The sequence below is a fragment of the Kwoniella europaea genome, chromosome 1, assembly GCF_036810445.1.
Source record: "Kwoniella europaea PYCC6329 chromosome 1, complete sequence".
Taxonomy (NCBI): Eukaryota; Fungi; Basidiomycota; class Tremellomycetes; order Tremellales; family Cryptococcaceae; genus Kwoniella; species Kwoniella europaea.
Genome location: NC_089487.1, coordinates 8,569,402 through 8,589,618, shown reverse-complemented (window position 1 = coordinate 8,589,618; position 20,217 = coordinate 8,569,402). Strand labels below are relative to the sequence as shown.

At 43.5% G+C, this 20,217-nt stretch overlaps 9 protein-coding genes across 9 annotated transcripts; 6 read left to right on the top strand and 3 right to left on the bottom strand.

Annotated features, from left to right (window-relative positions):
- Positions 1-118: 118 nt before the first annotated feature.
- V865_003262 (uncharacterized protein) lies at positions 119-2,489 on the bottom strand (the record flags this gene model as incomplete). The annotated part of the gene is made up of 13 exons (XM_066227059.1): positions 119-166; positions 301-744; positions 830-980; positions 1,050-1,122; positions 1,181-1,316; positions 1,371-1,409; positions 1,462-1,514; positions 1,576-1,599; positions 1,652-1,672; positions 1,730-1,852; positions 1,913-2,021; positions 2,096-2,231; positions 2,317-2,489. The coding sequence occupies 13 exons, from the start codon at positions 2,487-2,489 to the stop codon at positions 119-121; spliced, it is 1,530 nt and encodes a 509-aa protein (XP_066083156.1).
- Positions 2,490-3,025: 536 nt separating this feature from the next.
- Positions 3,026-3,778, top strand: V865_003261 (uncharacterized protein; the record flags this gene model as incomplete). The annotated part of the gene is made up of 1 exon (XM_066227058.1): positions 3,026-3,778. The coding sequence occupies one exon, from the start codon at positions 3,026-3,028 to the stop codon at positions 3,776-3,778; it is 753 nt and encodes a 250-aa protein (XP_066083155.1).
- A 1,003-nt stretch (positions 3,779-4,781) lies between these two features.
- V865_003260 (uncharacterized protein) lies at positions 4,782-5,624 on the top strand (the record flags this gene model as incomplete). Its single annotated transcript, XM_066227057.1, has 1 exon — positions 4,782-5,624. One exon carries the CDS (start codon positions 4,782-4,784, stop codon positions 5,622-5,624), a length of 843 nt encoding a protein of 280 aa, XP_066083154.1.
- Positions 5,625-6,250: 626 nt separating this feature from the next.
- Positions 6,251-7,763, top strand: V865_003259 (uncharacterized protein; the record flags this gene model as incomplete). The annotated part of the gene is made up of 2 exons (XM_066227056.1): positions 6,251-7,455; positions 7,538-7,763. 2 exons carry the CDS (start codon positions 6,251-6,253, stop codon positions 7,761-7,763), a joined length of 1,431 nt encoding a protein of 476 aa, XP_066083153.1.
- Positions 7,764-7,993: 230 nt separating this feature from the next.
- V865_003258 (uncharacterized protein) lies at positions 7,994-8,667 on the bottom strand (the record flags this gene model as incomplete). The annotated part of the gene is made up of 4 exons (XM_066227055.1): positions 7,994-8,090; positions 8,220-8,333; positions 8,515-8,606; positions 8,665-8,667. The coding sequence occupies 4 exons, from the start codon at positions 8,665-8,667 to the stop codon at positions 7,994-7,996; spliced, it is 306 nt and encodes a 101-aa protein (XP_066083152.1).
- A 358-nt stretch (positions 8,668-9,025) lies between these two features.
- Positions 9,026-11,095, top strand: V865_003257 (uncharacterized protein; the record flags this gene model as incomplete). The annotated part of the gene is made up of 3 exons (XM_066227054.1): positions 9,026-9,575; positions 9,731-10,692; positions 10,805-11,095. The coding sequence occupies 3 exons, from the start codon at positions 9,026-9,028 to the stop codon at positions 11,093-11,095; spliced, it is 1,803 nt and encodes a 600-aa protein (XP_066083151.1).
- A 339-nt stretch (positions 11,096-11,434) lies between these two features.
- V865_003256 (uncharacterized protein) lies at positions 11,435-14,186 on the bottom strand (the record flags this gene model as incomplete). Its single annotated transcript, XM_066227053.1, has 11 exons — positions 11,435-11,826; positions 11,919-12,281; positions 12,410-12,503; positions 12,624-12,716; positions 12,801-12,851; positions 12,918-13,007; positions 13,085-13,132; positions 13,204-13,471; positions 13,558-13,748; positions 13,823-13,992; positions 14,087-14,186. 11 exons carry the CDS (start codon positions 14,184-14,186, stop codon positions 11,435-11,437), a joined length of 1,860 nt encoding a protein of 619 aa, XP_066083150.1.
- A 337-nt stretch (positions 14,187-14,523) lies between these two features.
- V865_003255 (uncharacterized protein) lies at positions 14,524-16,308 on the top strand (the record flags this gene model as incomplete). The annotated part of the gene is made up of 8 exons (XM_066227052.1): positions 14,524-14,651; positions 14,727-14,807; positions 14,875-14,958; positions 15,010-15,078; positions 15,142-15,271; positions 15,317-15,543; positions 15,649-16,126; positions 16,222-16,308. The coding sequence occupies 8 exons, from the start codon at positions 14,524-14,526 to the stop codon at positions 16,306-16,308; spliced, it is 1,284 nt and encodes a 427-aa protein (XP_066083149.1).
- A 1,940-nt stretch (positions 16,309-18,248) lies between these two features.
- V865_003254 (uncharacterized protein) lies at positions 18,249-19,621 on the top strand (the record flags this gene model as incomplete). Its single annotated transcript, XM_066227051.1, has 8 exons — positions 18,249-18,390; positions 18,497-18,567; positions 18,674-18,732; positions 18,804-18,877; positions 18,950-19,072; positions 19,213-19,296; positions 19,357-19,497; positions 19,557-19,621. 8 exons carry the CDS (start codon positions 18,249-18,251, stop codon positions 19,619-19,621), a joined length of 759 nt encoding a protein of 252 aa, XP_066083148.1.
- Positions 19,622-20,217: the final 596 nt, after the last annotated feature.

The window sequence follows — 20,217 nt, the reverse complement described above, 5'->3', positions numbered from 1 at the left end:
GTAAAAGAAAAGCAATGAGAAATCGTCATATGAATTCGTTTCGTATTCAGTCTATCCTCACATTTACTATCTTATACACAATACAATCCCTTGAGTCGTTGGTCTGTCATATGATATCTCAAAATCGACCAGCCCGGAATACAGCTTGAGTAGCTATTCTTCTTGCCTACGAATCCATCACCCAAAGGTCAGCATTCAATTCTACCCTATCTCTCCTCGATCACGTTGGCTAGTTTGATCGATCACTTGAAGAGATCAAAAAGTATTTGTATCTATGAGTAGGAGATCACGATAACGCACCTGATCAAGTGATATATTATCCTTCTTTAATCTCGTCCCACTCTCATCATCCTCGTCATCTTCGTCATCATCATCCATCGAGCTCCCTCTCATTCCACCATTAACCAAAGGTGTCTTCCCGGCACTTCCGAACATCCCTCCACCTGGTCCAGTAGGTAACATCGGTGCGCCAAAGACCGACAATCCTCCTGCCGACTTATCAGGCGAAGTAGCTCCGAAAGGCTTGAAATCACTGACGATCCTTCGAGGTGGACTGGCAGCGGAACCTGCAGTCGGAGGTGATGATGGTGTAGGGGGTACCTCAGGGGATATGATAGTACTACTGGTTGTGGATGAAATAGGTGCAGATACTTTACGTGGCGGAAGTCTTCCTCCGGGAACATAGCCGAATCCTGCTGAATAATTTTGACGTCGGAATTTCTCTGTTAACCGTTTTCCAGGTACCTACATCGCCAAATATACATCAGCAAAGACGCACGTCAAATAACGTGGAGTCGTCGATCAAATATTGCTAAAAGTAGACACTTACATGCAGGATGTTCGGTACGGCATCACCAATGTACTGCGCGTTCATCCAAGTCGAGACATTCTTCTTGGCGTTCTCGTGGACAGCGTAAACTTCCGGTAGATGAACCTGTTTGGTCTGCTCGTTTCGCAATAGCAGACGTTCATGTAGTTCCCTGCGGACACATGGGATTATGTCAGTTGATTAGGCCCATTGTATAGTATGGATAGGGATAACAACTCACTGTGCGACTTCCTCCACCGATTCCATTGTTTCTCCTTTCTGTCTAATCCTCTGAGCGACTTCAACACCGATTTCTGTGATGTGAATGTAAATAAGCTACCATGCGCATGAAACCGTTGTGAAAAAGCTTACCAGCTATCAGCCTCTCCATATCCATATTCTCCAACACACTCCCGACAATGGTAGTAGCCAGCAGATCCGCAGTGGTGAGAGGGAGCATCACTCCGGAGGTCATGTTGCATATAGCTTGGAAGAAATCGACGGCATGCTAGTTTAATTGTCACCTTTGGGAATTGCGGAGACAACAAGCATAAAAGCTTACACTGTATCCGGAGAGAGTATCTTCACAAGCTACCATGAACTATTAAATCTTATCAGCAAGGCGAATGAGGTGGATGACACAGCACACTCACAAAGGTGATACCATTTTGAGCCATCGTACGAGCAATAACGAGGGGATCATGACCTGATGGAACGGTGAATCAGCTACTGATTGATCGACTGCGACTTGCATGAAGCTGACTCACCATCAGGATCTCCACCCTTTATCTCTGTAAGGATATCAGCTTTCTATCCTATTCTGATATACCACACTGGACTTACGATCACCACCTTCGCCGATACCTATTGAAAAACCAGATTAGCGGTCATTCAATATGAGGACATGCTAAGATAGCTCACCATGAGGAGGAGCATCCGCAATGAGCACAACCATCTTCGCCGCTTCTCTTCTCCATTCCAATTCAGTCAAGGTAGCTGCCATACCTGCAGTCACAGCTTCCGGTCCATCCCCTCCTCCCGAAGCTACCCATGTCAATCGTGTCAGCCGAACCCCAGGACGATAGGAAGGCGGAATCGTCTTACCTGTAAGACCTTTTAGGTATTCCTGTACTTTAGGTATATCAGAAGTGAAAGGGTGGAACTTGTACACATAAGTGGAATCTTGTGGTGGATGATCCCGATAATTCACAACCTCACCCATCCAACAATGCTATCAGCTGAAACATCCAAAGCAATGCAAGGAAATGCTTTACGCAGCTGACTCACAGCAACTTGAAGGTCATCTGGACCATTCAAACCTTCTTCACCTCTTATCATATCGCATATACCGGTTATATGATCTCTGACAGAGTTAATGTACTTCTGCATCGATCCTGTACAATCTAAGATGAATGCTAGATCGCTACCGTATCCCCACCAGAACCACGTCAGTTTCACCGATACCTTACGATTGAATTCGACAAAAGAGTAAGGAGAGTGATACTGACATGCATTTCCCTCTACTCGATCCAGTACCTTCAACAAACTTGATATCGTACTTCGTAATCGGCGGCGGACGTACGGGAGTGGAAGGTGTAGATGATCGATTATAATACGAGTAGGAGTAATATGAAGATCCGACCGATCCAGTAGAGGAATAATCATCCATTTCGTCGTCCATCTTGAATGTGATAGTAGGATAAGGAGGAATGTAAGGAATTGTTGATTGCTGAAGCAGTTGAGTGGATGAAAGTTTGCTTGAGATGTAGGTTACTGAGAGGGTATATATACTTTATGAGCCGCACGCAGGGTTTCTCTTAGCTTGGTAGATGTGATGATTATCAGGGATCTCAAAATAGGATAATAAGATCGAATGGATGTTGAGATGAACCAGAGATGATTGTTCTTGTTCTTGTTTCAACATTTCAGTTGACTAGTTCATTCACGTCATGTCATGTTCAAGGCGATCAATGCGCTCATATATCTCACAGTCCAGTCCCTGAACACCGTGGGAGACTCAACGAGTGGCAACGCCACAACACATATATGGTGTACAGTGGATGAAGGGATATCGATCATCCTTTATAAAACGGTAGAAATTGACTATATCTCACAATGAAGGCATAACACACATATATGCAGATATTTAGGTAACCGAAACACACTACTTGGGTACAGGATTCTAGTAAGGTAATAGTTTTTGTCGACACTTTCACAATGTCAACCCAGAATTACCATTCCGCCTCGTCCGAGACATCATCCCTCCAAGGATCACCCGCTTACAAACATACTATCGACCTCTCCACAACCTATCATAATTCGACTTATGTGCCTGACAGACCACTTGGAGGACCTCATACATGGTCATTCACAAGCTGCATACCTACCGAGCACAACTCTGCGGAGGTGATACAAGCCTTTCAGAGATTATCAAGCGCTTTGAAGGATGATCAAGGCAACATCAACTTCGAAAATCAATTTCACTGTGTACTCCGAGCTTCTGAAGTTGCAAAGAGTGGCGAGTGGGAAGGGTATATAAGTGAGAAAGGTCTGAGAAATGGAAGTACCGAGCCATTAGTACTATTCAGCCGAGAATCTTCTGATGGCCCCCATAGTATAAAGCATATCGCAATCAGTCCCCAGACGAGAAAAGAGATGCTTCGCCTTATGTTGAAGACTAACAGCTCAGCAAATAAAACTCGTCAAATATACTTGAGAAATTTAGATCTGGGTCTTTCCGATAATGATGATAAGGAAGTCTCCGTGGATATATCGTTGAAAACACCCTTGCTATATTCCAGAAATCCATCCGAAAGAGGAACCTTCGTGGCTCTGACTACCAAAGCACCTCAAGAAGGGGGATGGCCAGCTGCTAAAGGTGAAGATTCAATAGAGTGGACAGAGGAACTGAGATGGTGGGAGGTAGTGGGTACTACTGCCGCCGATGTTGACGAAACAGAGAAACGATAAGATGTTCGAATGCTGCTGTAAATGACATGTGAAATATGTACTGATCAGGGAGGAACGAATTATCCCATGTCATGCATCCGTAGGATGAGAGATCGGTAGATTCAGGACAATTCATCGGACTGTATGTGTGTACGCGCTGACAGCGTCACGGAGGGCAGTATTGCTTTTGGACTGTCCTTGTATCGCAAGAGAGAAGCTGTTCGCCACCCCTAAACCATAAAAATACGCATGATAACTCCGTGGTGTAGTTTCCTTCGATATACATCACATTGAGGTCTAAGGGAGTTTAGATACATTTGAGGCAGTGCAGCAGCAGCTTCGAAGAAAGAGACTGCCCAAACAAGAAATAGTACTGTGGGGTAAAGCTTCTCTCTCCTTTGTACAATGAGGATCTTGGAAGAAGACCTAATTCCTTATGTTATTTTGCACTGGTAAGATACATACAAATACTTGCCAATCATCGTTCTGATTTGTCTTCAGAAAAGGTCCTCCAACATCACAATTCCAAACGTGCAACGTGACAGTGATTTGACCACACTTACATACTCATAACAATGAGCTGGTATGACCAGCCAAGCCATCGTCAAGGTCTGTGTCAAGAACACGATAGCGTAGTGAAAGTCAAGTGGCAAGATCTTAGTAGCTTGAAAAGATCGTATACAAATGAAGACCTGCTAAAAGTCCTACCTCAGATCGAGCTCAGCCAGATTCCCAAACATGCAATTCGATTATACTCTATTGAACCTTTGGCAAGCCAAGGTCACGAATTTGGATGTTTCCTCCCATAACGCAATTTCCCGTGCTCGATATATGACCAGCGAGGAGTATCTGTTGAACAAAGATATAGTCGAGCCACACGAATAGAATCTCTAATATCAGAACCGGCGACGTATGCATAGGACCCTGTAAAGGGTTTGAATTTGATGTCAACGTATATTGGAGAGATATCAGAGACCAAGTAGGACCTCAATATGTTAATGAAAATGAAGAAGAACCATCCGACATGGGAAAACTTCGATTTTACAGATTCGAAGATCTTGCCCCTGACGTAGATCCTTATGATTGGCGAGCAGGTCATAAAGCTGGAAAAGATAAACAGACCGTATCGTTCCTGAACAACTACATCAACACATCTGATGATCCGATCGATGTGACCAACCCGACTGGTGGGGGAACGAAAACAAGACCTTTCAGAGATTTCTATGTCATCCCTGGATCTGAATGTGCCACATACAATGAACCGTACTATGAGCGACACGATCATATGAAAGTCTTCGCTCAAAAATCAGCTATGCACGATTTTGCAATATACAGAGTCCCTTATTTGACTCTGATCACGACGGATGAAGACATTGATAATGGTATGGGCAGAGCGACAGTGTGGCAATCTAACGTGGTATCCATTCTGCCCACATCTATCAACAACTCTTTGGAGTATTGTCAGAAGATCTTTAACGCTGATCAGGAGAACAATGATGAGTATGAGGATCGAGGACGATCTGATCTGATAAAGGAAAATGAGAATTATAAGAAGATTGTCAACTTGAGCCTGCTCGACTCGAGATTCGATAAAACCGTTGGTGTCAATATTGAACATACCACCAAATTCTTCAGACCGACTGATAGTAGTGGGGATGAGAAGTTCTTTTATTTGAGGAAACCGACAGAATACACTTCTTTTCTCTCTGATGCTATCGGAAAAAGAAAACAAGATCGATTGTTCGACACTACATATGACAGGTGGCGGGATGCAAGTCTTCCGACTCATAAATCGAGAATTACCATTAGAGGTTCGAGGTTATTTCAGCCTGACATGGATGTGGAGTACAGTAAGTACTACCCTTGAACCTTCAATGGAGCAGCAGGAGAGACCTCGGTCAATGTATGCAGCTCACCAAGCAAATCTTCTATTTGGATTGATAACTTTTTCAGTTAGGGCAGCAAGTAAAGAGTGGAAGGTATGTTATGGCCATCCCAAACTCAGTACAGTACAGTATTTGGGTCACTACAAGTAGGCCATGCCTTGAATTTAACACTACTGAGATTATAACACTCGTAGATGGTACCTATGTGCAATATTGATATTCTGAGCATCATTTTGATTTGAGGATGCAAAGAATCAGTGTCAGATCGCCCGGTCGCTTCTCTGAATCCCCGTCTCAAATTGGCATTGACGATCACTGTAGCTGAGGTCGCAGGCTGTGTAAGCAAGTCCAGGACCTGTGAAAGGAAGTACCAGTCCTTCTTCCTATACTTTCTTCTTAAGGTGCCATCAATACGTCACCTTCAGGTTGAGAAGACCTCTACTCACACCATTCACGATGTACAGCTTCTTGCGAAGGGTAGCAGAGGACACTGGTTTGCCAGAAGATAAGCCATGAGCTCTTACATATACAGTATATATATCCTTTACTTAGTGCTTGATGTTAAGGCTGCGCGCTTTACTTCATCAGACTTTGATCTTCCAGCATCATGAGCGTAACATCGCCATCTGGATTACCTGCCTACGGCTCACTCTACAAAGATTTCGACAGTATCGTTGAAGTGGAGTGGCAAGATTGTAATACTATTGATGGGCATATAAAGCCCTCAGACCCCTCAAAAGGCGGCGACCCTTCTATATCCATCAGAAGCTATACCATAGGGGATATTCGTATCCATTCGATACGCCCAACTGAAGAAAGTGCAAACTTGCATGATATCCGACCGGAATACCAGAAGAGGGAAAGTTCAGAGGAAATTGGATTCTTAAATCAATATATAACTGGAAATATCAACTCTAATCTCATCAAATCTGAAGAAGATCTCGACCAGAAAGGTGGATATAGAGATTTTCATATAGTACCTGGATCAGAAATTTCAAATTCCTACAATAAGAAAGAAGAGCATCCTCAATTGAAAGTTTTCTTATACAGAGATGGAGCTAAAAGTTTCAATTCCTCTCATCTCGATTATATGAAAGCCATTTCATGTGATCGATATAACAACCATTATGATCCTTCTGGTAAAGATTCATTCGGTCACAGTTATGGGTTTTCGAATCAGGATGAGAAAGAAATTTGGCAATTTGGTCATAAAAAGGATTTACATCCATATTGGAGCTTCACCCAAACGGCTGAAGAGACTCAGAGGTATTTAAATGCCCGTAATAGCTCAGCACAGAGATATTCGAATTATCGAGATGCTCCTCGACCATCGCAACGAGACCGAAGTGAATACAATATCGGAAGTTTCCTCTCGGACGAAGAGAAGGCTAAATTCCCGTCAGGTAATTACAATCGTTGGATGGAAGCTGAATTGATAACAAAGTTCTTGGTTCCTCATCATCATCATGATAATGATCGGAACGAGGGAGGCCAAGAGTTTATAAAAGGAATTAGGATCCCAACTGAACCCTATCATCATGGTACGATAGGTCAAGGTAAGACTGAGACTTTGAGGGGTTTCAATGATGATCTGGATGATTGGTATAATGGTGATAAACCGAATTATAAAAGTACCATCAGAATCAAATGGTCCAGATTAATGTTTCAAGATGAGTATGAGCGATTATGCGCTTCTGCCACAGGAAGACAGACCGGATATCAATGCCAACAACAATATTACTATCCGTCGCAAAGTGCTCAGAATAAAGAGTCTGAGGTCGGAGGATTCCAAGTTGTGGGAGAAGTCTCTGAGTGGGTATTTTCAAACGACTTTTTTGGCATTTCTGCCAATGTTTGGTCACGGTTGCGATATTGATATTGCTTTCGGTGTTAGTGACGAGGAGAGTGATGGTCAGCCCCCTGGCATACCTCTCTTCAACTCTTTGAACCCCATGAGTCGAACGATGATTGATCTCCGCACCAATGATTCCAGTCCTCCAGACACCGCTGATGAGGAATACGCTGAGCAAAGTGCAGCGACCGAAGGCAATTCCAGGTTGAACAGATTGAAAAGGTTCTTTCCTGGATTCAAGGGGAAAGCAAAGGAGGGAAGTCATTAGTCACGCCGCCCAGTCTATCTTTGCCTTCCCCTTCTCACCCCGCTTAGTAATTTGTAATTGTTGAGATAACGATCCTAGGGAAAAACTAGAAAGCAATATTTATGGCTCGGGTTGTTCACATATTGTCGATTATCACTCATCGAGAATTTACAATTGATGCATTTTGTGCCATAACCTCATCCACATCTCTATCTTACTACCTTCCTGTAAAGTCGATGAAGGTAGTGGAATTACTTGGTGAACGCTCGTACTATCTTGGCGGCGATATGGAGGAAGAAGATGGAGGCGATGAATGAGAGTGATAAGACGATAACAACGAATGGATCTCTGTGTTGTATAGAGGCAAGACTTAGCATTCAGGTCTGTAGATGGATTGAGCAAAGTGGTATAGGAGAGCACGGTTGCAGTACTGGTATGTTTAACAAGAGATGGCGCATAATTTTGTCACAAACTCACACTTTCAATCCTGCCTCTCCTGAGTCCGTATAGAGCTTCAACATGGTATTACTCGATCCACCTGCACCTGCGGCTCGAGCGGAAGATGGTCTGGCAGCAGCTGGAGCACGTCGTCTATGATTTTGATTGAGAACATGTGAATATTGATTGGTTGAGAATTGACAAAAGCAAAGAGGGGGGGAGAGGTGGTCGAGAATTGTAGTTTAGAGAGGGAGGAGCAATGAGCAGAAGTTATCCACCCATGTTAGCTCATCACTTCCGCAGGTTATCATACTGAATAGCATCTATCACGCACCTGACAGCATTGGCTCCATGTGGTCTAGCAACAGCGAAAGAGGAACTTGAACCTCCTGGTGTCCCAGGCGAAGTTGGTCTTTTCACGTCGGCCTGCGATAAATTCCCAGCTGTCAGCCTTTCTCACAGTGTGACACGGGTATCAGCTTACCATGATGATAAAGAGAGAAGGTAGTACAGGGGATGGGAAGGTTATTAAGATGTTTATTTAGTAGTAGTAGGATGTATATCGCTCTATTGCTATCATCGTTGTCCCAGTCGATGATTCCACGATGTTGTCGTTGTTGCAACCGGAATAGGAATGGACATGCGTTTGTATGCGCACTCCACTTAAGAATGGGTTGGTGTATTCGCCGCCTCCACTTTGTCGATCACTTGCTGCCCTTCGTCCATCCAAATTTATCGTCAAACAGTTCATCTTCAGATATTGTGTCAGCAATCCAACGTCCATGACGACCTGTACATAGCCCAGTCCACCATATCAGCCAGCAGGCTCTGAACCGTTAGCCAAAATGACCTCCTCAGGTCTAATCCCCTCATCCTTCCTTCCTCCCCTTCCTCGCTCACAACATACCCTATCGCCCCTCCACCCTGCCGACATTCTCGCGCGTATATCGATCCTCAAGGAGTTGTACTTACCACCCATACATGGAGGATTCACATCGACGGATGTATTTGAGGATGAAGAGCCAGAGAAGAAGGTCGTAAGAAGTCAAAAGAGGGAGCGAAGGTTTTCTGCCGGGCTTGTGGAGACCATGGAAAGTATTGGACTGGGACTTGACGTACCCATCGAGTCTGCTGGAAATGGACTGGAAGTACTAGAGGAAGAGATCACCTCAGAGGAGGAAGGGATCAATGGAGAGGAGCAAGGAGACGTGGACAGTCAAGAACACTTGGATCCTTTTGAAAGAGAGTGGGCGGAGAAATGGCTAGGGGGCGTTGTGAGACGATCGCAAGGTTGGTTGGAGGAGAATGAAGGTGGGCAGATAGAGGAGGTCAAAGAGGTGGAAATGATCTTGAGGGACGCTACGGCCGTGCTGGCTATGATGGCTGGAACAAGCGGTGAGTTAGGGACATCCGACAGGATTTTCAACCTCGATGCTGTTTCTTTATCACGCAAACAATGGTCTGAACGTTAAAATCAGGACGAAAGACGATTTACCAATCTGCCTCCAGGTGGAACTCGTGCGCTAATCTCACCTCGTTATCACTTGCAGCCGCTGGATCCCTCACCCGACATCTAGTATTCCCTCTTCACCCCTCTCTCGCTCCAGCTCTCTCATCCTTGCATTCACGTACGACCCCCAACCCAAACTTATCTCCCGAAACAAACATGTTCCTCTCATCGCTCTCTACCTCACCTACATCTCCTAAAAACCTATTCCATCGTCAGACCATAGCCCCTTCGCCCACAACTACTTTCCCGGCCCAAGACGATCTGATCTCACCTGCGTCTACAACATTCTCAGGGATAACTTCGATCAAAACTCAGTCTACCTCCTCCACGCGGAAAAGTAAAAAGAGACACGCAAATTTACCAATCTTGCTCCATGACGCTCCGATGTCAGACCATCTATCAGTCGGTGTACAGACATGGGGATCAGCCATATTGCTAGGTAGGAAATTAGCATTGAATCCAGCAGATTACGGTTTATTCTTGCCTCCTTCCGAGGAAAATAAGGGCATAAGGGTGTTAGAATTAGGTGCTGGTACAGGACTATTATCAATCCTGTGTCGGAAACTCCTCGATCTGCAGTGCTTACAAGATGGTTCACCAAGAGGATTGGTGGTAGCTACCGATTTCTTAGATACCGTGTTGGATAATCTAAAGATCTGTGTTGATTTGAATTTCCCTCCTGAGATAAAGCAAATACCAGGTTCACCAGATGTGAATTTAAAGACCACTACGGATGTAGGTGTAGATGAAGGTATACATATAGCTAAATTGGATTGGACGACGTTTCCCACTTTTATGGAGAATGGCGATTCACAAGAAGAAAAAGAAGGTCAAGAGGAGATGTCAAGGTTTATCGGTAAAGGGGCGGAAGGGAGAGAAGGGTTTGATTTGGTTTTGGCGAGTGATTGCGTTTATGATGAAACTCATGCGAAACTCTTGAGAATGGTGGCTGGCTGGACTTTGAGATTGCCTGATGACAATGGCGAAAATGGTGGAACTTTCGTGAGTCCTAGTTTCGGTCTTCCTACTACACGGACATGAATCCAATGTTGCGTCAATCTCATTCTTCGCATCAGTCTCGAAATAATACTGATCCTGACGTTGTATGATATAGCATATCCTCTCACCACTTCGACCCACGTTCGCTCCCGAACTAGCATCTATCGATACGCATTTTCCACCCCTCTCAACTTACTCACCCTTATTACAGCGTCAAGAAGCTGCTGCTGTGGCCGATGACCATTCTCAGATAGACATCGAGCTACGAGGAGAGGGTCTGGGATTGAAAAGGGGATTGAAACTGGGTGTAAGAGGAGAAGGGAAGAAGGGTGTGAAAGGTAGAAAGGGAGAAGGAAGGGTGGACGAAGAAGGTGGTTATTGGTGGTGGGAAGTAGGATGGGGATAGGTATAGGTATTTCATTCTTCGAGTATAAAATGAAGAGCTTAGATTGAAAGTAGAACATAGATTTCAGGATTAATGTATTGCCATAATCGTTTCAAGTGATACTCGTATTATTCACCTTTGGAACTAATTCTCGCTCTCGCATGAGAATCGCTCATAGGATCGTGAGATTTGACCCAATGTTCTACCAGAGTAAGCAAAATACATATGAAAGTCTGATTTCAGACCGTGAAGAGTTTTCTGCCGGGGTTCTTAAATCTTATATACTTGCAGATCAAGTTGCTTGCTACATATTGCATACTGACACTTGTAATCGTATTTTCTTTACCTGTACAACCAGACCTACAACAGGACAAACTCATCTTGCAGTACCCCTTTATCTCTAACTCTCCATTTCTTCCATTGTTCATCAACCATCTCTTTACTTATGACAATTTCGATGTCTTTCCATTCTTCTCCTATCTCCTCTTGCTCGTCTATACCTTCTTCATCTTGGTCCTCCTGCTCCTCTCCCAGCTCACCCTTCAGAGCACTATGGCCATGACCATGCCCATTCCTCAATCTCTTTTTTGGCTGAATGGCTTGAACTTTCCTTCGGTGTGTTAAGAAACCCAATTCGGAAAGAGTGAACGAGACGTCGTCTAATCTGAGATGACAACTTTTCGCTATAGTTGATAAATCGAGGGATATACTATATTGGCCTTTATAGTTTGGTATAGGTGTTTTGGTGAACCCTACGTGACATAACACAGCAGATTTAATATGACATGTATCAATATACGAATACGATCACGATTCAATGATTGAAGATGAAAGGCAAACTTACCAATTCCATCAACTACAATCATCATCTTCTGATCTTTCTTCCCACCCACTCCCACCAAGACCTTCTCTTCGTCCACAAGTGGTTTACGTGCCCTCAATACCCTTCCTTCACCTTCCTTGACCGGTGTAACAGGGGTGATCTTCACTTTAGCCTTAACTGGCGATTTTAATTTAGTTGGCGATTCGTTCAAATGAGGAGGTTTGAAGGATTCCGAGTCGGCTAAGAGGTTTTGGAGGAATCGTAAGATTACTGAAACCCAATATGCTGTATATCCTTTTAAACCCAGATCGGACAAGGGTCTTTCGGGTGTACCTGGTGATTGGGATGAGGGGCGAGTGGATGGATGTTTCGTGAGGTAATAGCCTGAATCGCCCCGAACAATATACACCATATCATATGTCAGCAAAAGCACATGAGCGAGTTGTGAGGAAGTGAATGATTGAGTGAGAAGGGTGGATTGTTCAGGACTGAATCGGATTGCAGGGACTCACTAAATTCAATTAAGAGTTTACCAAACCCTCTGTTCTGGAATGGTGGGAAAGTAACTATACAAGCCAAGTTATAATCGTCATATGAGACTTTTTCCTATATCATGTTCAGGTCAGCTCAGACGATGTCATTGAAATTAATGTACCAAAGAAAGCTGAAGCGGAGTGAAGTCAAACCAGAATGAAGCAAGGTGAAGTCTAATGAGATAAAACTCACCTTGGAAAAGAAAGCCATCACCTGATCTCGTCTACTCGTGGCCGCATCGCACAGAACGTAAAATAGGAAATTTTCGACATGAAAGAATACTGACTATATACGCCGATAAATCATCATTGGATCAGTCCAAGCAACAAGCAATCAATGATTACGAGAAGGAATATTGATCGTACTCACTTTATGATCTATAAATAATTTACCGAACAAAGATAAATTCTGACAATATAGCTAACATCATTGATCACACTATAGTAAACAATCTTCCTATTGCGTTATGATCCCCAATCAACTCACCGTAGCATTCGCACCGTCCACTTCCCATATTGTGTAACTCCCTCTCTGGTAGACTTTCCTTCCGGGTGGTTGTAGCATTGTACAAGAGGACTATGAGAACAAAATCATATATGAATTCCTGATTTCTTCTTCCTTGAAAAAGTCGTCCATGGCATAAAACGACTCACCGTATGCCTGTCCCATCCTGTCCTAGTTTTCATGTACTTGAAGCAGAGCTGTAACATATCAATCATGTCAGATGTCCAATCACGTTAGATTCTGTGGGATTGTATGAGGGATTACTCACATCACAAACCCATAATCTACCTCTGGCACCTTCCCCGCCCTTCCCCACTCCAGAATACATCTCATTGACCGTTCTACTATGTTTCAAATGCGGTCTATGTGAATTCTCTATTCCGGATATCGTTTGATCAGGGGTTAGTGTCGGATTGTCGTTCGCATTTAATTTGCGTTTCTTCGCTGAAGAAGAAGATTCAGCTTGAGGTGTTTGAGTATGGGAATTTTGAGGATGAGATGGATCGTCGAGGGGCAATGGATAAGGGGAGTAATACCTATAGGACCAACATATTCAGTCAATTGTCGACTTGCTTGATAATCCAAACATAAACACGATAAACGGCAAGAAAAGTTTACATACCAAGTCTTAATCAGATATTCACCAAATCTAACATCTTCGAAGTTCCTTACTCTTGTCATAGCAGCATGCTCCCTCTCTGGAGTAGACGCATTACTTCGGGGTGATCTTTCGGATCGTTTATTTCGATCTATCGGTGTGGAAGGTCCTGCCTCGGGTTGTATCTGAGAAGGATCCTTTTGGCCATCGGTAGTCTGTGTCGATAAATACCAACCATTAGCATAGCTCACAGATAGAACATGTCAAGCAATGGTAATAGTAGACTTACATATGCATTGATAAGCTTCGTTGATGGTCCAGCTTCAGCCTGTATAATCTCTTCCCCCAATTCATCTTCTTTGATCCAAAGGTCTAATCGTTTATCCTGTCCTAGGAATGTAATATATGCTTCTTGTATGCCTATTTTATTCGTTCTAGTGTTGAGGATTGTAGCAACGCCTATTCGAGATCTTCTAGTCAATTTCATCTCCATCTTGAATCATCATTTCAGGCTACATGCAAGCTCATTTACAGGGGGAAAGAGGCCACTCACGAGGTGGATGACCAGGTCTCTGTACGACATATTGACCTCCCACTTTCAGAATCTTACCTTCCATACCGCCCTTAGGCGTTTCTGAGAGGATCAAGGACATTTGTGCAGCTCTGTGAGCTTTTTCGCGAAGGTTTCGAGCCCTTCATAGGTTTTGGAAACCCTCTATACGCGTTGAAAATACTCGTAGTACTCTACTCTGTTCTCGTTATGACAACACTCCGGTACATGACCAAAACAAACTGAACGGAGATGTGACGCGATCTCCGTTAGTTGAATGATGTAATGTTGACAAGTGAAGCAAAGTCAGAAAGTCCAGTCAACCAGGCTCAAACGACGATCATGAGAAACCAACTTGATTCAAATCGACATTCACCTCAGACAGAGTATCAACAGTCAAGCTCAAGTCAATTGACTCACGGCTGAAGAGAGACGACACAATGTGCGGTCGGTACGCTCTTGCTCTCTCCAACGAGGAGCTCTACGATTCACTCGAAGCTCGATTACCAAGGTTATTCGAGAATGGGCGTCCGAGGTGGGAAAGGCAGCAGGATAATAGGGGTGGGAAGTGAGTGGCTTATCTACCGTACATACAGCTTATTCGATCCTCAAGGAATAAGCTGAATGTGAATGAATGGGATAGTTACAATGTTGCACCTCGTCAGAGGGCTCCGGTGATTCGACGTGATCCCGAAGATGGTGAGAGAGGAATGATCGAGACTATGTGAGCTACTGTTCCAACTTCAACCTTCGTGATCATATAGCTCATGAAAGGAGTATCTGAGCAACAGGCAATGGGGTCTGATCCCTCATTGGACGAAACATCCTCCGACTGGTCCATTGAATACCATCAACGCAAGATCAGAGGGTTTATTGTGAGCTTCGTAATTGTTGTATCTGAGGACAAGCTAACAGATATACTTTAGAGATCCATCATCAGGTGGTATGTGGCATGCTCTCAAAGGTTACAAGAGGTGCATAATACCTGCACAAGGGTACGCCTCGTTCCCTTCTCCCCATTTATATCCCTCCAAGCTAACTTCTTTTGCGTCTGGTAGATATTACGAATGGCTTAAAAAACCTTCATCTAAAATCCCCCATTTCACCCGTCTACCACTCTCCGAGAAAACATCAATCGATCATCCACCTTTGCTATTCTTCGCGGGATTATACGATATAGTCAAATACGTTTCACCCGTCCAATCGAAATTCCAACCTTCTGATGATCCAGAGGATACTCGTGAAGCTTACCCAACGGGCAATCCCATACCTTTGGCGACATATACGATACTTACCACTGAACCTTCCAGGGATATAAGGTGGTTACATGATAGGATGCCTGTGATACTCACCGAATGGAATGATATTGTGAATTGGCTAGATTTGGGAGAAGTAAAAGGTTGGAAGGAAGGTAAAGGAGGTACAGGGGATTTGTTAAAGAGTAAAGAAGGTTTAGAAAGGTGAGTCCAACTCATCTCATATACCCCATTCTACACTGTATTCGATTTCATCCTATGCCCTATATGGGGAAGACAGTAGCTGATAAGTGCTGGTGTGCTTCGTAGTTATCCCGTACCCAATGAAGTAGGCAAGATAGGTAATAACTCGCCTACGTTCATTCAGCCCGTATCGGAACGTAAAGATGGAATTAAGAGTTTCTTCTCGAAACAACAATCTTCACCTGTCAAGCCCAAGAAGGAAGAATCGAATAAATCTCCCATTAAGGTCAAAATCGAAGATGAGAAGAAAGTCAAAGAAAAAGCTGAAGGGATTGAAAGTGAAATCACGCCGAAGGATGAGGAAAAGGGATTAGGGGATGATTCGAATGCTCCGAACCAAGATCGAGCTCATACCAATCAAGATCTACCTGCTGATGATAAAGGTTCAGTTAAAGTAGAGCAGGCGGGGCAGCACAGGAAAAGAGAACGATCAGATGATGAGGATGAAGATGAAGACGTCAAAGAAGTTGAGCCGCCCAGAAGAGGTACGGGAGGTCATCAGACCAAGGTGATTCGTAAGAATGTGGATGAGGGGAATAAAGAGGTGAGTAATGGTTTATAATGATTCGTTGTCTGATGACTGAGAATTGAGGACTGAGGACTGGAACTAATGGTTCGTTGCTGTTGATTTATAAATAGCAACCGGCCATAACGAATTTTTTTAAATCGCCTTCACAATCTAAGACTCAACCTGCTTCCACTTCCAATAAGAGGAGAAAGCGATGAATCTCCTCTGCATAAAACCTCACCATATGACTCCTGCATTGTCCCAATGACCATGTAAATATTTGTGTCTATATTTAGTACTTTGTGTCTGTGTAATAACATTCATTCTATTTGATTGTCATGTGATCTGATCTACCTCTATCTTAATCTTGTTGTGCGCGTATAATGCAGATCTGTGTACCTTTACACGTATGCTCGGAACGGGACGCACATAGTTTGGAGTATTCAAAGGACTGCATACATGGGGGAGTCACTTCGGAACGGAGACGGTGGGAACTTTGTATATCCCGTTCGAGTTGAGTACCTTTAAGGTTATATAAGCTGTGCATAAATACCCTAAAATGAGTTTACTGGAACCTCGCCTGCTCGGAAGTACTGAGTAGACGAGTGACATTTAGCGTCCAACCTTTGTATAGGCGGATACGCATGCTCGTATCCGCCTATTCGTGACCTGTATCTTTCAACCGAAGGCAGCAAAGGCTAGGACAGATCATATTTATTTTCGTAATGTTCTCACTCCCATCAACTGCCGGAGATGTCTCACTATTCTAGCTTAAGTACCTGTAGACATGTGATATCATCATCATCATCGTTGATGTACTACCAGCCGAGACATTTTAGGTGGTCTTGTTATCTTGGTTTTATCCCACGGTTATCTTGTGGTTTGGATGACCTAGAATCCATTATGGCTAAGAGATGGGAGATGAAAGATGAGGGATCAATCCCGTTCTTGGCGGATCAATCATTTTCATCTTGATGTATGATGGATGTGCTTTCAGCCGGAAGTATACTAAAGTCCTGTCAAGTGATAGTCGAGTAATTCCACATCTGCTTGAAGGAAGCAGTCGGTCATCTGACTGACCACTACAAGTATCGTTACGGATCTGATGAATATAAACTTGAACCTGAACCTGAACCTGAAGATATAGCACAGCCTTGATAATATTGCATCGATGTCGTTCGCTCCACACGATACTGCATGTCAAGTCATGCGAACGCCCAGAGCGGTTACTCTAAACTTGGTCATTCAGGTAACAAATTCAAGGTACAATCTACCCCGCACCGCATGAACAAACTTTTCAGGCTAAACCTCCGAAGAACGAGGAACGGGCGGTGATGCGATGAGCTCATGACCCTATTTCCTTCCATCCATCTCATTACCCATCAGCTTCATCGCCTATTCAACCGTACTATGATTTTATGCTTGACTCTCTTTTGCCGAACTCAAAGGCGACTCAATCCGAAGATTATCGGATGACGACATCAACCAAAATACATGTTAAGCCAAGAAGAGGGAAGAGGGAAGGAAAGTTACCCGGAAGTCGTTGTAGGTGATGACGACTGCAATTCGAAGACATTTTAAAAGTTCAACATGGATCTTTGAACACAGCTGTACTGCTACAGCAGGGTCTCTTTGGACCTGTACGAGATGTCATGGTTAGACTAGGAAACAACACAGCTTTGTAATCCTCGGACGATACAAGCTCAGAGTTGAGTTGAGCGGAGCTCGAAGTTGATAGAGTCGAGGTAAAGGAGTGAATGAGCGAAGCGAGTCAAAGGACGGTCAAAGAAGCACACGGGGCGCATCAAAAGATCTATGTCATCGCATCAAAAGGAAAAAATCTCATCAGAAGCTAAATTAGAGATGTAAACGGAAGCGGGTCAGGGCATCTCTTAGCTCGATAACATGACAGTGTGAGTGAGAGGTCAGTGCACAGGTTGACATAAGTCATCTACGAGTACACACACATATATATAAATATACCATCTAACATCTTACTTCCTCCTCATTTCTCTTTTCTTTCTTCACCTTCATCTCTCACCCCTCTTCTATATATAACATCACATAACATATCATTCCCAAACTCATACTAGGTTGATTATATAACGTTCCATTTACTCACTTATAATAACGTACAACATATAATTAATCAATCATCATGTTCACTTCATTAGCTATTACACTGTTGGCTTCTTTATCAGCTATAAACGCTTCTCCCATCTCACTACAACCTAGACAAGGGGGCGTTCAAGTGATTAATAATTGTTATCAATCAGGTCAAGTCGCTTTGACTTTTGATGGTATGTCAAGTCATCCACTTCTTCCCGCTCTCTACCATTATCCCTCTTCCACTGTCTGTTCCTTCCTTTTGGGGATGTACAGTTAGCTGACTATCTACGTATACAGATGGTCCATACAACTACGAACAGGATGTTGCCAACTCTCTAAACGGTGGTAAAGGTACATTCTTCCTTAATGTGAGTCTAATAGTGCTCTCAATCATCTCTAATCTTCAACATTCCATCAGCCATATATCTCTCCTGAGACAAGAGGATTGCTAATGTATCTTTAAACTGAACATAGGGTAACAACTACGGTTGTATCTATGACAAAGCCGATCAAATTAAATCACTACATGCTCAGTGAGTTTCCCATCCAACTCGTCTGTTCATCGATCAGAAGTTGAGCTGATGATATTACATCTTGTCATTAGAGCTCATACCCTCGGATCACATACCTGGTCCCATGCCGATTTGACTCAACTCGACGAAGGAGGTATCCACCAAGGTATGTTTCGCGACCTTTTCATTAACATCTTAACGGGCTTCGCTGATATCATCCGTTATATTTTACTTGTAGAGCTTGAGAAAGTCGAACAAGCTTTCATCAAGATTCTAGGTCTTAAACCTCTTTACTTTAGACCTCCTTATGGTTCTTATAACGATTTGGTACTAAAAGTATTGTCTGACAGAGGGTACAAGAGTGAGTATATTTTTGTACATTGCACATTCATTTCCCTTTGCATCTTTCCCTTCTGATCTTGTCCCATCTTTCTACTCTTTCCACGTGGTGTGTTGTGTCTTCCTGCCGATCGTCGCTGACATACCTGCCGTTGATACCAGAACTCTTCCTTTGGTCCGAAGACACTGGTGATGCCAATGGTGAATCCACCGGATACTCGGAAGGTGTTCTCGACGGTGTAGCCAGTGAGTTGTCAATATCTCATCCTATTGCATGCATTCAGCTTACAACTGCCCTTCGTCCAGACTCTTACCCAAGTCCTCACTTGGTCCTTTCTCACTCAACTATCCAAACCACCTCTTCCGAAGTCCTTCCTAACTCCGTATGGAAGATCCAACAAGCTGGATACTCGTTGGTTGCTGTCGACACCTGTTTAGGTGATTCTGGTGAGTTATAATCCTCTTGTCGCATCTCATTGTATGCGCTGACGAGATCTGCAAACTAGGTGAATGGCCATACGAATACGTTGGTGAACCTGGTGAACCCGATGGTTCATGGACCTGTTACTAAACTCGGTTTTGAAACCTTTTAACGATTTAATGACTTTCGCATTATCGATTTAACGAGGACATTCATATAATTCATATTCGGAAGATATGTTTTCTGTTTTCATCATTTATATATAATATAAGATCATACATTATAAGACGTTAAAGAATAAAGGACTTTGTTTCTGTCTCTTCTTCAATAGTGTCACCTACGCCTAATGTTTCGCTGTGTCTATTATAATTCTTTGTGAGATTGAGGGTGAGATGTGTATTGTGTCATATCATGCATAACACTGTATCTTGTACAAGTCATCAAAGTGGAAGGCAGATCGGTGGAAAAAGCAATCGGGTATGGGTGGATCAGGTACAAGGATAGATAGATAAGAACCAAGTGGCGTCTTTAGGCGTGTGGAAAGCAGTAAGCCTAACCGAGGGAATGACGTTACCCTGGTCGACCGGTTAAGTTATCAGTGCGTCGTCTTGTGCATTTGTGCATTTACGCATTGACCACTTTTACTCGTGTAGTTGAGTCAGCATCGACACTCACACTCACACTACCCTGTATCAATCGGATGGGACCATTTCACCTATTCAAATCTGACATGACCGCGATTCCCA